This window comes from Myotis daubentonii, chromosome 12 (assembly GCF_963259705.1).
Source record: "Myotis daubentonii chromosome 12, mMyoDau2.1, whole genome shotgun sequence".
Taxonomy (NCBI): Eukaryota; Metazoa; Chordata; class Mammalia; order Chiroptera; family Vespertilionidae; genus Myotis; species Myotis daubentonii.
This window is the reverse complement of record NC_081851.1, coordinates 64,344,661-64,360,516: the sequence shown is the minus strand read 5'-3', so window position 1 is coordinate 64,360,516 and position 15,856 is coordinate 64,344,661. Positions and strand designations below refer to the sequence as shown.

Genomic DNA, 15,856 nt, shown 5'->3' with positions numbered 1-15,856 from the left:
CTCAAAGTGTGGGCCTGTAGGTCACTGACAACACGGCTACTTTAAACTGAGCTCCTGCTAGTTCCAGATAACCCAGGAAGGACTCTGCTTTATTTATCTTTCTGGCATTTATGTAACGTTGTTATGGGAGAATTCACATCAATGATCCACTATCCTTGGTCTGTGTAATTCTTTATTGAATTCATTTCCATTGAAGCAGTCATATTTATATCTGCTTTGTTCAGTCAGGTATTAGTAGCAAAATCTTGCATGAGGAATCAGAAATTCTTACAGCAGTATGCCTAATTCATTTGGGTTGCCAACCGAGAGATAGCTGGATAATCACGTCTTCATCACTCATGTGGGCAGTGTGACTGGTGATAATACCATGTGGGGTTCTTGCAGATGCCGCAGCAAAATTGGTAATGTCATGGACTCACTCTGCATTAAGTGAAAAGACAGCCTGTGAGAGTTGGATCTTTCAAAATTGAGTTTCATATTCAAAATTCAACTTCAGCCAAAACAGATGGCTTTCACTGGTCCATTTCTGAAACCTGCATCTTGATAGGGCTTTTATTTTTATATAATCATAAATCTTAACATTTAGCTTTATTTTTATAGAATTAATATTAATTGTAGCAGTTCTTCTAAGTCTCTCTATAGACAGAACTAACAATGGAAAAATATCTGAGAGAGCTCACATCAAAGAAAAATCTAATGAAAGCGTGTGTTTTTTTAATACAGATCATTAGTCAGAGAAGTGAAACAAATGTTGTCTTCTTATTAAAGCGATTACCTCACCTCTTTGTTGAAAACATGAAACTGCTGAGAGTTACAGTCTATCATTTTTATAAAATATTAGTTGTTGAAGAGTGAGTCTCTAGCAGGCATTCCAAGTTATTTTTTCCTATTCACTCAAATCCAAAATATTGCTCATCTAAACTTTGTTAATCACTGTTACAGTAAGTCTGAGACTGCAAGACGCCCAGTAATTCATAACTGTCTCGGGACTTCTTCACCTTAAGGTCGGTCACTCAGTTCCTGAGCTGGCGATCAGTAACAAGAAAGCACCGTCTGCTGTAACGGCATGGAATTAATAAAAAGGAAAGCAAGAGATTTTATTTCAAAAATCTGTCTGAAAAGCCACCAGGTTTCTAGCACTGCTTCTTCTTTGCCATCCACCACCTCATTTTCGAAGAGAAATAAGGTGCTGGTGAGGTCCCCCACCCCGAAAAGTAGCCCTGATAAGCACAGCAATGGCACAACGTGCTCTGGGAGCAGAGAGCAGGGGCCCTGAAGTCTGCAATGGGAGGAGCTATGGAAGGTGACACAGAAGAAGTGGCCCCTGGATCGACTCCTGAGAAGCCAGAGGAGCTTTGAGCAAAGCAGGTAGCGGGGAGAGTTTCTAGTGGAGGAAGGAGTATGCACCAAGTCAGGGAGAAATTAAAGACCGTAGGGTCTACAAAGAACTCTAGTATGCTGGTGGGGATGGAGCATTTATTGGGAAGGAGGCTGGCTGAGAACGGGGCCAGACTGGCAGCCAGGAGCCAGATGATGCAGGGCGCTCTGTGCTCTGCGAAGGAGCGTGCTTGTATCCTCCAGCCAAGAGGAGATACTGGACATTCTGAGCAAGAAGATGTCACCAACAGGGTTGCAGTTCGGTAGAGAACCGTTTAGAGGGAGGGAGGCAAGACTGGAGATTAAAAAAAAACAAAAACCAATTAGGAGTATGAGCCTCAGGAAAGTTAGATAAAAGGGTATGACTGGAGGGATGGGGGTGGAGGAGCAAGAGACGGGTGACTAAGGTTTCTGGTTTGGGTGACTGGTTGGATTCTCTGCTGAAGGGAATACAGGCGAAAAGGAGATGTGAGGCGGGAGTAGAAATAAGTTCATTTATGATGAACATGTCCAGCAGTTATTAGATAAATGTCTCTAACGGATGGAGGTTGGCCGTGGAGGAAGGCTGGGAAATCAGTATAAAAGTGGTAATGGAAGCATTTCTGAGTTTTCCAGCCCTTAGGTCCTATAGTTCGACGAGTAGTGTAATCTCCTGACAAATGTCCATCCCAGAAAGTCTAAACTTAGCAGTGGCCTGTGTCAAGTGATTTGATGGCACATGCGGTTACTCCTCGCATGGTAGTGATCAGTAAATAGCTGTAATCCCAGCCTCATGCTGACATTGAAAAATCTATCAGAACAAATCTATGGAGTGTCTTCTTTGTGTTTGATAGAGGCAAAAAAAAAAAAAAAAAAAAAAAGGAAGGCTAAGAGATGAAAGATTTCTCACTAAGATCAGGAAGTACAGTTTAGGAGGAAGACAGTGTAGTTTAGTAGGTTCAGACTTGATAAGTTTGACGTTACAGCAGAAGATCAAATGGGTAAATGGATGACTTTGAAGGATCCTGGCTGGAGAGGAGGAATTGGGATTCATTCTGAGGACCTTGGTCTTTGCAGTTGGGAAGGTGCGGAAAGGGTGGAGAGGGGAGGACTGAGGCCTGAGCCCTGGCAGGCGCCACCTTTATTCAGGCTGTGCCAGGTGAGGGCTAACCATAGTGGTTACAGGTAGAATGAGAACAATGGTTTGTCCGGTTATGAAAAGAGAGAGTTCTGTAAAGGAGGGGGTGTTGACCAGATGTGGAGGTCAAGGGTGATGGTGACTGATTGGCAAATGATCATGGGATTTAATGATGGATCTGTAGATGGTTTTTCTGAGGGGTTTTGAGAGACAGAGTCAGGAAGTAAGTCATTAATGATTAGGAGGAATAGTAATAGTAATAATAACAGCTGACACATACTGGATGCTTCCTATGCTACATGCCAGGCAATGTTCTAAAAGTAACATTTTATGTGTGTTATTTTGTTTAATCATCACAGTGATTCTAGAAACACATCCATATTATTGTTATTAATATTAGTATCATTGCTATTATTTTATTTACTGGTAAGCTATATTAGGAAATAAAGGTAACGACTGTAGACAGTTTTGTGGGGTTTTGTGTTTTTTTGTAGACATTTTACAGTGGTAGAAAGAATGGAAAAGCACAGTGGGTGACATCATGGTCAAGCTTTTCCAAGGCAGTGAGGGAAGGGGATGGGGGGAGGGGGTGTATAGTGGAAGATGCTGAGTAGGTTGGACTCCAGGGAAAAGGGTGGGGCTGGGAGAAAGGCCCCAGCCTTGAAAGTCTTCTTTGAGTTGTGAAAATTAGGAAAACTCTGATGCAGTCACTCATATTTTGCAATTCAAAAAGTGAGACAGTCTCTGAATGTGATGGTGTCAGTGTTGGAACATCAGGAAGGGAAGTGAGACAGCTGCCGAAAATCGCTGAATTTTTCCTTAGAAAGTTTCTTGGAATCAGCTTAAAAAGATTAAAACAAGAAAAGCTCAATTTTATTAACATTAACTCTCGAAAACCAAATTCTGTCAAGTGCAATTTAGCCCATCATTTCCTTTATCGTTTGTTTTCTTGTTTCATTACTTGAACATAAAAACACTACCTTCTACCAGATTTGGATACAGTCATTGCATTTTCTTAACTATTTCTCCCAAAACCTGTATTTTGGGACTGTGAGGTCCAGAGGCAGACAGGACAGAAGGGAGTGCACAGTAAACAGGAGGTCAGAAATGAAAGAATGGCAGGGAAACTGAAGAAGAAGATAAAGAAGAACTATATCTAACAGTCCTTTTGTGACGTTGTCATTGAGACATCACTTTTATGAGAACACTAGAGGTCTGGTGCATGAAAATTCATGCACTGGAGGGGGAGTGGTGTCCCTTAGCCTGGCCTGCCCCCTCTCACAGTCCAGGAACCCTCAGGGGATGTCCTACTGATGGCTTAGGCCCATTGCCCAGGGGCAACGGGCCTAAACTGCAGTCTGGCCTCCCTCTGTGGAGGCGACCAGGATGATCAGGGGAAGGCGCCGCCTCTATCACCCTGCTGCTGCTGCTGCCATTGCCAGTCGCGGTGGCTGCCGTGAGTCCTGGGCCTTGCAGCTGCCTGAGCCCACAGCTGCCGTGAGTCCCGGGCCTTGCAGCCACTGTGGCTTTGTCCGGATGGACGTCTGGATGGACATCCAGAAGACGTTCGTCCTAATTAGCATATTACCCTTTTATTAGTGTAGATTTTTATTAATGGGGGGCAAGGAGAGGCCAGGGACCACTATCTATGTCACAGAATTTATACAGAACACAATGGATTTACAGGTTTGGCCACTGGCTGGTCAGGTGGAGCAGCATTAACATTGAAGACCTTGAGTGGCTACAATGAGTTCAGTGGCTACACCGCTGAACTCATCAGATTCTCTGTCCCTTCCCACTCCCTCTTGCCTGCTCTTCTTCCCTCTTCTTCCCCACTATCCCTCTCTCTCCTCTCCTTCCCCTCTGCTTTCGCCCTCTCCTCTCCTTCCCCCACCTTCTTCTCTTCCCTCTCTTGGGAATACTAGCTAGACTTGATCAAGGTCATCCATGGAGTTGAGTAACCATTGCCCAGGCAGGCAACAACTTCTTTCAGCCTCCAACTCTGCAGATAGAACGGTTTAGAATTTACCACAATCAACACAGGTGGCAGTACCTTCCCATTTGTCCCTTGTAGAGAGAGACAGTTCTCCTTCAAAATAAAGAATTAAAAACATTGAGAAAATAACTGAGTGTGACCATTGTAGCCGTTGTTTCCGTTTGAAAACATTTCCTGAGAAAAAAGTAAATGTTTTCTCCTAGAACCCAGTGTTTTGTCTAGTAAGACATTTCCATCAAAACATTTTATTGCTGTGTAAAATGTTTTTAAAGTTCATTCTGTGTAACCATGATCATGTCATACTAACCGGGGTGTGTGGAAGCGCCTGTGTATCCATTCCTACCTGGTGTTTGTCAGTCTGTGTTTTGTGTCTTTTTTGCAGATATTGATGAGTGTGTAAACAACACTGTCTGTGACAGGCACGGGTTTTGTGACAATACGGCCGGCTCCTTCCGCTGCCTCTGTTATCAGGGCTTTCAGGCCCCGCAGGATGGGCAAGGGTGTGTGGGTGAGTTTTTAGACTTTTTTCCCCCCAACACGCTTCCTATCTCCGCATGGAAAAGAAACCAAAGCTATCAACAACAGGAGAGACTACCAGCAAGGTAATCCAGACAGAATTTCATCGCGATTGGATGTTGTCACACAATGTGGGGATGTATGAAAAGGTCCTATGGCTTCTGAAATGGCTAGGGACATTAAGAAGTATAGACGTGTAACTTTGAATTTAGACGTGTAGTAGGGAGAACATCTGTTTAAGCTCTTAGCTGAGTGTGCAGAACTCTCAGGCCCCTCCTGCACCGGAAACAGAGTCTGGTGTGGGGCAGAGCTTGCCTGTCTTCACTGGGCACCTCCTCAGGCAGTGCCTGTAAGGAGGGGTGTTGGCAGGAATTTCGGTTTCCAGGAGTGACACCCAGGAGCCATGCGTTGGATTGGGCAACTGCATTTCTTCACTCCTCTGATGGACAGGCAAATGAATCTTGAATGTCATCAGATGTCCTAGGACAGTGGTCGGCAAACTCATTAGTCAACAGAGCCAAATATCAAAACAGTGCAATGATTGAAATTTCTTTTGAGAGCCAAATTTTTTAAACTTAAACTATATAGGTAGGTACATTGTTATTCACTTAATTAGGGTACTCCTAAGGCTTAGGAAGAGCCACACTCAAGGGGCCAAAGAGCCGCAGTTTGCTGACCACGGTAAGACATGGCCCAGCATATGCACATGAGAAGAGGGGATGTTGCATTTCATTTTCTGACCAGCTGTGGTTTCTTTAAATCACATTCATTATGAAGCACATTAATAACATAGAGCAATTCAATGGGAAAGAGAAGAAAGGTTCTTCAATTAAAAACTTCCCAGATAGCCAGGCATTTTCTTGATTCTTCTTAATTAAGAAAAATAGCTCTGTTCATTCTGTGGCAAATTTGCAATGAAAGCATTCATTCAGGTCCCATCCAGATCTCACTGGGAAGACAAAACCTAGGCATTTGGAAATTTAATGAAAAACTCACTTGACTAATCACCGCTTTTGAGGTAACACTGTCATCATCGCTACTGCCAGTTGCTGTTTTAGTCTCCATTGCACTGAAATGCCAGCGGTGAAAGTCATCTGATACTCCCTAAATATTGTGACTAAATAGGTCATGTGACCTGACCCCCACTTACCTTCTCAGCCTCACCTTGTCTCTCCTCACCTTTTATGCTCCAGCCACGTAAAACTGCTTGCGCTTGCTCGTGCGACTGTGCGGTTCCTTGGCTGTTGTTTGCTCACTCTGTTGAGAAGGTCCTCGAAAATTCCCCTTCCCAGAGCCTGAACTCACCCCACTCATTGCCGGAGCCGGAGCCGGAGCTGGAGGAGAGATGCCATCTCCTCCCACACACCACCCCTGTGCCACCTCTCACTCTCCAACTGAGCTGTGACCCTCCTCCTGCTTCCAGAATACCTTGAGCAAATTCTATTGCAGAACGGACACCCTTTTGGGGGGAATAATTTAATCACATGTGTGCTGCCGGCAGCCACCTTCTCCAAGGCAGTGAGCGCCATGTGACTGAGAACTTTCTCTCTCCACCGGTTTGGCCTGTCATAGGTGCTCGGTAAATATTGTTTAACTGTCACTTATTGGGATCTCAAGCCACTGACTTCACACAGCTCTCAAACCTCATTTCTAGGCAGCCGGATGAATTCACTGAGCCCGTGTCGATGTTTCATTGTGGCACACAAAACGCCACCCTTAGTAAAGAAATCGTTTTCGTCATTTTAGGGAACTCAGCAGGTGTCCTTTTGCCTGTGTGTGCATGCCTTCCAAAATATTAACTGAGCACCTATCATGTGCAACTCACTATACTGGTGTTCTGTAGGATGTAAGGGATGAATCAGCCTTGATACCAACCGTTGGCCATGCTGTTTCTTCTACTAGGACCCTGACTGCCTCCCCCCACCTCCACCCCCTCTTATCATCACCTCTATATCCTTCAGGTAGAGCTCCCTCCCAACCATTTCCCTACCCACCCTGCACCGAAGGCCCACTGTCTTGTGCTTTCATAGTGCTCTGTACTGTTTGTGCTTGGCACTTATCACGGCCTATCTGCTTATCTGATTAACTTCCCTGACTTGACTATAAGCTTCATGAAGTCAGGAGTTGGGCCGCCTGACTCATGATTTTTTCCCCCAGTGCCTAGGCCCCTAGAACTCAACTAGAAAATATTTTGGGGTTGAATGAATGCAGCCTGATGGGGGAGCCTTGTAAATAACACCAGTTGGAAAGTCCAAAGTTCCATTGGACATTGACCTAAAACTGATCAATGTGAACTGGCAGATTTCTAAAGTCAGTTCTTCTGGTCTAAATTATGACTGTCTAGGTTGATTAAATATACTAACTCGTTGCTTTACTTTATGTTGCAGTATCTTTTAACTAGCGAAACCCAGCTCGTTTTGGTTTTTATCTGTTTATATACGCAATGAAATGGAAAACTGAGTAATTATTCAAATAAGTCAAGATACATAAACTTTGTGTTCAATTAACTGAGCGGAGCAGGTGAAAACAGGATGTGTTTTCTGAGGGGTTTGGCGAATTGCTCAGATGTTTAACTTCGTATTCGCGGCCTCAGAGTGTGCTCCTGAAAGCCGCTGTTGCACAGGGGGAAGGCATAAAGCACATGAGCATTTCAGGTGTCAGCCAGGGGCTCTGCTGCATGGGGCCTGCATTCATAACATTTCTTAGGAGGAGTAAAGGTGAGAGGTAGCATTGGGCCAGGTCGAACATCGCATTAGGCTTTCTTTTGGGCTGTGCACTTGCATAATGTTGAATCAAACACACTCACCAGTAGATTCCTTGGCTGTGGGACACCAACAGGATTTTCAAAGGCAGGGCGAAACCAGTGAGGAGTCATCGAACCAGTTTGTTGTATGTGAGTGGGACCCAGTGAATACTTACGGGGTCTTTACACAACCTGACTGCTGGTTGTTAAATGATGGATGTCTTGGCTGCTAGGAAATGATTTTCAGACATTTACGTGGATTTAAAGCCATTTCTTAAAAATGAATTTAAAGGAGTGTATGGTTTTCAGAGTGCCAGTGATGGTGATTTTCCTTGAATTAAGAACTGAGAGGAGGAGTGTGGGTTATAAGACCTCGTTATGTCAATAACTTAGGGAGGCGAAAACTAAAGCACCAAAGGTGCGTAGGATGCTTGCAGCACAGTTCTGGGATGTTCCTTAAAGCCAGAATTGGAATTTGGAAACTTCGCTTTGCATTTTCATGGCTCTTTCATACAAACCAAATGCACAGCCCTACCTTGAGGGGCAGCAGGGCCCGACTGCTCGCTGGGGGTCCTGGTTCTCAGCCAGTGCCACCAGCCTCGGCACAGCTGGTCAAGCAAAGGAGTGAGGCCCCCGTCTGACTTGGTCTGTGCTCCCTTTTCCAGATGTGAACGAATGTGAACTGCTCAGTGGCGTGTGTGGCGAAGCCTTTTGTGAAAACGTGGAAGGCTCCTTCCTGTGTGTGTGCGCGGACGAAACCCAGGAGTACAGCCCCATGACCGGGCAGTGCCGCTCCCGGGCCCCCGCGGGTAAGTCACGGGGCCCCTGTGGAGGGGGCAGGGCTGCTCTCCGGGATCGGTACGTGCATTGGTTTGGGCCAAACACTCTGCAGTGAGGTAAGAAGTAACCAAATGTTCTGGCACACGCTGTCCCTGGAAGCTTCTGTGCTCTTCCCAGCCTGCCTTATTAGTGGATTTAGGAGGTGGGTGAGGACTAGGTGGTCCCTCCTGTGCTTCCCAACCCAGAGGTGCCATGACTTAGGGTGCGGGATCCAAAGTGATGAGAGCATTTACTGGGAATTGCTTAAAACTCAGAGAGCCATCGCTTGGGGTCTCACAAGCATCATCTCATTGTGTGGCATAACCCTTCTCTCCTGGTCCTCAGAGACGTGTATCTTGACATTTCTCTAAATGAGGAGCAACATATGAGCCTCTCAGGATCTACAAAGATTTCCACTTGGAATTCTTGAGGTGTTTTCCCAGAATTTGGCCTAGAGAGCGGCTGTGTTTGCACTCATTTAAAATTTCATCTGGGCCGTCGTCAATGGCGCGCATTGCAGTGGGGAAATGATGCTTTTCCAGATAAATTCATCAGCTTCCAGATCGCCCTTGTAGTTTGTGCCACGTCGCCATAGCTTGGCTGTGTTTTAAGAAAAGCAAAAGACTGAGTGGCCCTCTGAGAGCCGGCTAAAGTGACACACAGACCATTTTGCTTTCTTGCTCAATCTCAGTTGATTTTTATCCACGTTTCTGAGAAAGCTTTCACTGTTCCATCATAGGGTGCACGTGTTCTGGGTAAAATAATTGTCTTTGCAAGTAATAAGGAGGAAAATCTAAAAGTACATGTTTTCATCCACACACACTTGATTTCTCAGGGATTAACTACAGGAAGTGGGGAGTGCAGATTTAAATGAGCAGACAGCAATACACGGGCATTTCGAAGGAGAACAGAGTGTTTCTGGAGGGAGGGGCTGCTCTCCATTCAGGGACTGAAACACATCATCTTTTTTTTTTAATTAAATCTTTATTGTTCAGATTATTACATTTGTTCCTCTTGTTCCTCCCAGTTCCCACCCCACCCTCGGCCCTCACTCCCCACCCACTGTCCTCATCCATAGGTGCACGGTTTTTGTCCAGTCTCTTCCCGCATCTCCCACACCCCTTTCCCCCCCAAGAATAGTCAGTCCATTCCCTTTCTATGTCCCTGATTCTATTATAATCAACAGTTCATTCTGATCATCAGATTATTTATTCACTTGATTCTTAGATTCACTTGTTGATAAATGCGTATTTGTTGTTCATAATTTGTATCTTTACCTTTTTCTTCTTCTTCCTCTTCTTAAAGGATACCTTTCAGCATTTCATATAATACTGGTTTGGTGGTGATGAACTCCTTTAGCTTTTCCTTATCTGTGAAGCTCTTTATCTGACCTTCAATTCTGAATGATAGCTTTGCTGGATAAAGTAATCTTGGTTGTAGGTTCTTGATATTCATCACTTTGAATATTTCTTGCCACTCCCTTCTGGGCTGCAAAGTTTCTTTTGAGAAATCAGCTGACAGTCGTATGGGTACTCCCTTGTAGGAAACACATCATCTTAATAGCAAAAAGCAAACACAAAGCAAGCATCAAAAACCTGGTTGACCAATAACGGGATGGATTAAGTAACTGTCTTCTTCTTATTGATCTTTGGTTTTATGGAGTAACACCTCACCCGTTGTATTATTTTGACTGAAATAATTCGCATGTCATAATATTTGTATGTGTTGTGCCCAGATTTCAAAGTTCCCAAGACCCCCAGGGAGCCAGTCAGTCCGATGCAAAAGCAAAGAGTCCTTTATTATGCAAGCCGGCCTGCGCTCCCCGTTCACCAGACCCACCGACACAGCGGAAAGTCCAGTGGCAGAGAGAGCGAGGCCTGATGGGACAGGGGGTTTTAAAGGGGGATGGAGTGAGGGCAGGAGAGGGCACTGTGGGCCCGGCTGATTGGCCAGGCGCGAGTCGGTACAGGATGTGGTCATAGTGATGGCGTGCACTTCCCTTGATTACCATTGGTTAATTCAGAGAAATCCTGGGTGTGGCTAGCAGCGGCTTCTTCCCGTGAGGAAGCACGTGGCCCCATCCCAAAATGGAGGACCCAAGGCAAGATGGAGGGTGCACATGGTCCTGTCCCAAGATGGAGACCCCAAGGCAAGATGGAGGGCGCAGTCCTTGTCTGGCTCCTGCTGCTGCTGCTCGAACTCGCCACAAGGCAGGATGGCCCCCCACATGGGGCCCGGCGGTCGGCCCACGCAGGCCCCGGTCCCCCCCGACTGGGCCCCGAGGGCCGCATGGACCCTCGGCCTCAGCGCGGGCAAGCGGGGAGCCGACCACGGGGGAAGGGAGGAAAGAGCGAGGCGGTGAGGCCTTCCGCCCCCATGACCTCCCCTGTGGTCGGTCGCCGCCAGGCCCCCACCCCTCGGCCCGCCGCCGGCCACCGCGCAGCCGGTCCGGAGACTCGACCGCTCCGGGGAGGCCAGGCCCTACGGCGGGCGCGGAGGGATTTCAGAGCCAGGCGGTCAGACTCCTCCCCCCGCACCGCCCGGAGAGGCGGGCGGTGCGCCTTTCATATGGTCATTAAATGAACTATATGAAGATCAGGTAGTCATGATAAATGCATGTGATACAATGCGAAGGAAAAAAATAAGATATTCCAGTGATCACAGTCTGTGGAGGGACGGAAGGGGGTAGAATACATAAAATGATTGTTGGAATTAATGGAACGTTTACTTTTTCCGTTTATTTTCCAAACTCTTTGTAAGACTGTAAATTGGAATGGCCGGGGCTCTGGTCTGCTAACAACTTTCCAGCTGTGTGAGCTTGGGCTTGTCATTCAACATCTGTGAGTTCTGATTTTCTCACCAGTGAAATCGGAAGGTTATATTTACCTCAGAGGGTTTCGGTAATTTTTTTTAAAAAAGTATATATGTAGTAGCCCTTCATCAATGGCAAAGTACTATATAAAGTCAAGTCATCAAGTAGTGAGCTATAATGCAAACCCTTAAGGGATGTCTGTTTCTCATCCTTTGATGAGCTCTTCTGAAATGGTCCACCTTTTAACTGCAAATATTTTTTCTTGCTAGAATGTTTTAGTAATGTCAAGAAATGGTTCATTCAGTTCACATAGCTTCAATTAGATTATCTGTCTGGGATCCTAAAGCTTGCTCCTGTTTTTTTAGAGTTGTAACAATGGGGTCATTGTCCATCAGAACCATTGTTGGTGAACCGGACTAGTTCACTGACAACTACTTCTTAAAACTTTACATGATTATTTTTGTAAGCCTTGTTCCTCACCTACTGTTTTTTGTGTTTCTATAAGCAAGTCCCTTTGCCTTTCCCCCTCCCTGAGTCTCCTTTCTCTCTCGTTGATAAATTCCCTTTCTGGACAGTTCTTCCCCTGCTTTTTCAAGGAACATTATTTTGAATACGCAGCTTCATAAAGCTTGTCTGCCAATGAATACATACTTTTACCTTAATATTATATCTAACGCTTTTATTTATGGGTTTCTTGTATATTTTCCCCATAGTTCTCTGGCTTCTGCTAAATCCTCTACATACCCAGTTGTTTCATTGGTTTATATCAATATAATCTAACTAAACAGTAATTGGTGAGTCTTACTAATTCCTATAGTTCCTGGTATCTCTGATTTCTACCAGACCTCAATTTGTATAGATCTTGGAAAACTTGATTATATGGACTTTTTAAGTGTCCTGAGAGACAGGTCAGCTAGAAACTCTAGTGGGAACCTTCTCCCTGACTTCAGAGGCAATAATTGATCCGTTGTTTGAAAAAGTTGATTAAAGCTGAAAATCATAAAAAGGAGAAGACATATTTTAAATATTTAAAATTCAACTTAAAGCATGTAAATGTAAATTCATTCACCAATCTTTGAGGAAGGGCCAAGGTCTGGCTTTGAGTAGAAGTTCACTGTTAAGAGTTCTGCCTGGCTTGTCTTGCATGAGCCATATCTATGATGCATTATCTCCACTGCCAACATTAAAGGGAGTGCGAATGCAAAGGCCTTTGCGGAAGTAAATGAGTGGAACATTCCTCTGGATTGTTGCGGTTTTTCTCAATTTTTTTTGCAGTTGTCTTATCCATACCCATTTGGTAGCATTCTTTTAACTGAACAAACTGTAGTCTTTCTAAAACTTTAACGCGTTCTAGAAACAACTCTTCTACTCACACTTGTATTTTATTGGTTTATATACTACTTGATTATGGAACTACAGTAATCAACACACTGGCACACAATGTTTGAGAATAAATGTAGCTGAGACTTGGTCAACATACTGGTCAACATGTAATAACAGAAGTTATGTAGACCCCCCACAAGAGCTGCCGACTGGCCGTGAGCATTCTACCCGCTGTGAGCATTAGCCAGGATGTTTCTCAGGGCACCAGAGAACATTGGCTAATCCAACAAGTGGGTTAAATGGAGGCCAGTTAAGAGTTGTATTCCACTGCAGCCAGAGAGTCTGCTGTTACATAAAATGAACCATCTTATGCCAGGTCTAAGTTTTTAAATAAGGATTCAAATGAACTTTATTATATCCATGATAGGCTAACAGACCTCATCCTTCGTGAAAAGTGTTTAAGAAAGGGAAGATAAAGTTGCCATTTAACATTCCAAGGATGAGCAGTCGCATAATAATCTCAAGTGGTTTCACACTGTGGGCAGAACTGGACCTAACGGGTGGGTGTCAGGAAGGCAGATTTCAGGTCAGGATGCAGAAGAACTTTCCAGTAAATAGATAGCTGTCAAAATACCTGTCTCATGAAATCCTGGGTGTTGCCCTAGAGCAGTAATTTTTTGACTGGTGTGCCACAAGAATTGTTAAAACACACAGTACCTGACTTAGTCAGGGGCACTGGCCTCTTTTCCCTTAGATTGTCAACTAAAAAAAATGACAACCTTTGTTTTTTGTAAGATCAGCAAAACATAGAATTTATTTTTCCATGTGCCTCAGAATTTTAGCAATTGGCTTGGATGTGCCATGAGATGGAAGAGGTTGAAAATCGTTGCCCTAGGACAGGTGGGACACCCACTGGCAGACAGGCACCCACTTCCAGCAGGACTTTGTCCCAGGCGGACCTTCAAGGTGCTTTTGAACTTTAATGTCCTACGATTTTTATTCCTAAACGACTTCTTGGCTTTTACCTACCCTTTTTGTTAGGTCTGGTCTAATGTTTTTCACTGCCTGGGCCTTTGGCCACTAATTTCCATGGCCATGCATTGCCTAAAAGCACCCGAAACAGAAACAACTAAGAAATGTCCATACCAGACCACTCATCACATGGAAGAGGGTATGGATATGAAATATAGCCTGATGCTTTTATTTCCTTAGTGCCTGCGATAATTGCTCCATAAAAACTTTATGTCCTCGGGCACTCTCAAAGAAGCAGTAAACATTTAGTCTGGGCAACTGCAGCCTTCAGGCCTCACCCACAAAATGCTATTCTCTGCCTTGATTAGTGCACAGATGCTGTGGTAGGGACTGGATTTTATTTTTAAAACAGAAGGTATAATAAAAAGAATGCAAAAGAGATAGGTATTATAATCGATGTAGGTGTTTAAGAAAAGCAAATAAACAGGATCAGAAATTATAAAACATATAAATTGGAGTGATTCTTCGCATTATAAAGTAATTATTCTTCCTCACTGTTAAGAAATGCAAATAGCCCTGGTCGGTGTGGCTCAGTTAGTTGAGCATCATCCCATGCAAGGAGAGGTCGCAGGTTCGATTCCTGGTTGGGGCACATGCAGGATTGTGGGCTCAATCCCTAGTAGGAGATGTACAGGAGGCAACCCATGGATGTTTCTCTCTCCCCCTTTCCCTTCCTCTCTCTAGAAATCAATAAAAACATATTTTAAAAACAGAAATGCAAATAAACAAGATCAGAAATTATAAAATAGAAACTGGAACGAATATTTGCCTTATGAAATGATTGTTCTTCACAAAATGCACTACAGGGTTTCCTTAAATATCCGTTTTCTTACTCTATTTGAGAACTTACTCTCACATCACAAGCCAGACCCCAGATTTCTACATCTAGACCCACCTTCATGGTCTCCAGCCCAGCTCCTTTGTTTACAGGTCAGGAGGCCATTCTCGGGGTCACCTAGCCAGTGTGGGCAGAATCGGCAGAGGACCCCAACTCCAACCTCTTTCCACTTCCATCTGTTTCTCAAGATAGAGGACACCATGCCACCAGATTCTCCTAAAAACTGGCTTCCTTTTCACTTCATTTCTTTGCTTTGTTCTGATTATTAAAACAATGCACATGCTTGTTAGAAAACTGGCAAATGCAAAAAATATATCAAAAAAGGAAATCCCCTCAGAGCCGCCATCCAGGGATAACCTGTACCCAGGCCGACCTCCAGGCTTTGAAGCGACATCCATGCTCCACCTACCTCAGCAGAACTCCCCTCCACTCGATCCCCCACACGCTGAGATCAGCCCTCACATGCTCCACCTGCCTGATACTCCTTTCTTGCGGTCATCAGTGAGCCACCCATCTCATCGCAGGCTCCATCTTCAGAAATGATGACAGTGGATTCCCATTTCCTTCACCTGCTTTCCCCCTTGACTGATTTTAGGACATTACTCCTCCCTTATCCTCCCACCCCTCGGACTGTTCTTTTTCTGTCTTATTCTCAGACTCCTTTTCTGTTGCCCATTCCTTAAACAATAGTGCCCCAGGGAGTTGCATGTTCAGCCCTCTCTTTTACTCTAGTTCTTCTCCTGGGAGATTTTCTTCTCCGATGTGGACTGCCAAGCAAACACCTTCTGCCTCCACCTCTATTTCCAGCTGCCAGTCATCGGACCTTTCTCTGGGGTGTCTTGTAAGCGTCTCTGCCTGAAATTATCCAAAACAAAATTAATTACTGTTCCTTCTCCAGTAACTCTCTCTATGTTCATTCATTAATTGCTAACCATCAAAACTGGAAATCCTGCCCCAGCCTGCTTGGTTCAGTGGTTGGAGTGTAGGTCCTCGGACTGAAGGGTCACAGGTTCAATTCTGGTCAAAGGCATGTACCTCTGTTGTAGGCTCAATCCCTGGCCCCGGTTGGGGCATGTATGGGAAGCAACCAATCAGTGTGTCTCTTTCACATCAAAGTTTCTCTCTGTCTCTCCCCCCTCCCTTTCACTCTTCCACTCTCTCTTAAAATATCAATGGATTAACATAAAAACAAGCAACAACAAAAATACTGGAAATCCTGAAGTCAGATTTGATTTTTCTCCCCTTCCATCCAAGCCATCCTAACATCCTGCCACTTCTACCTC

General features: G+C 44.7%; 1 protein-coding gene across 14 annotated transcripts in view; it reads left to right on the top strand.

The window, feature by feature from the left end:
- The window catches only part of LTBP1 (latent transforming growth factor beta binding protein 1), a 342,667-nt gene that overhangs the window by 289,747 nt on the left and 37,064 nt on the right, over nt 1–15,856 (top strand). For 8 of the 14 annotated variants that reach the window (XM_059660158.1, XM_059660159.1, XM_059660162.1 and 5 more), the window contains 2 exons: nt 4,873–4,998; nt 8,415–8,558. The exons of 1 other annotated variant lie outside the window; for it this stretch is intronic. In XM_059660158.1, coding sequence (XP_059516141.1) covers nt 4,873–4,998; nt 8,415–8,558 — 270 coding nt within the window. The remainder of the gene's footprint in view (nt 1–4,872; nt 4,999–8,414; nt 8,559–15,856) is intronic. 5 more of the 14 variants (XM_059660160.1, XM_059660166.1, XM_059660165.1 and 2 more) reach the window with 1 other exon arrangement.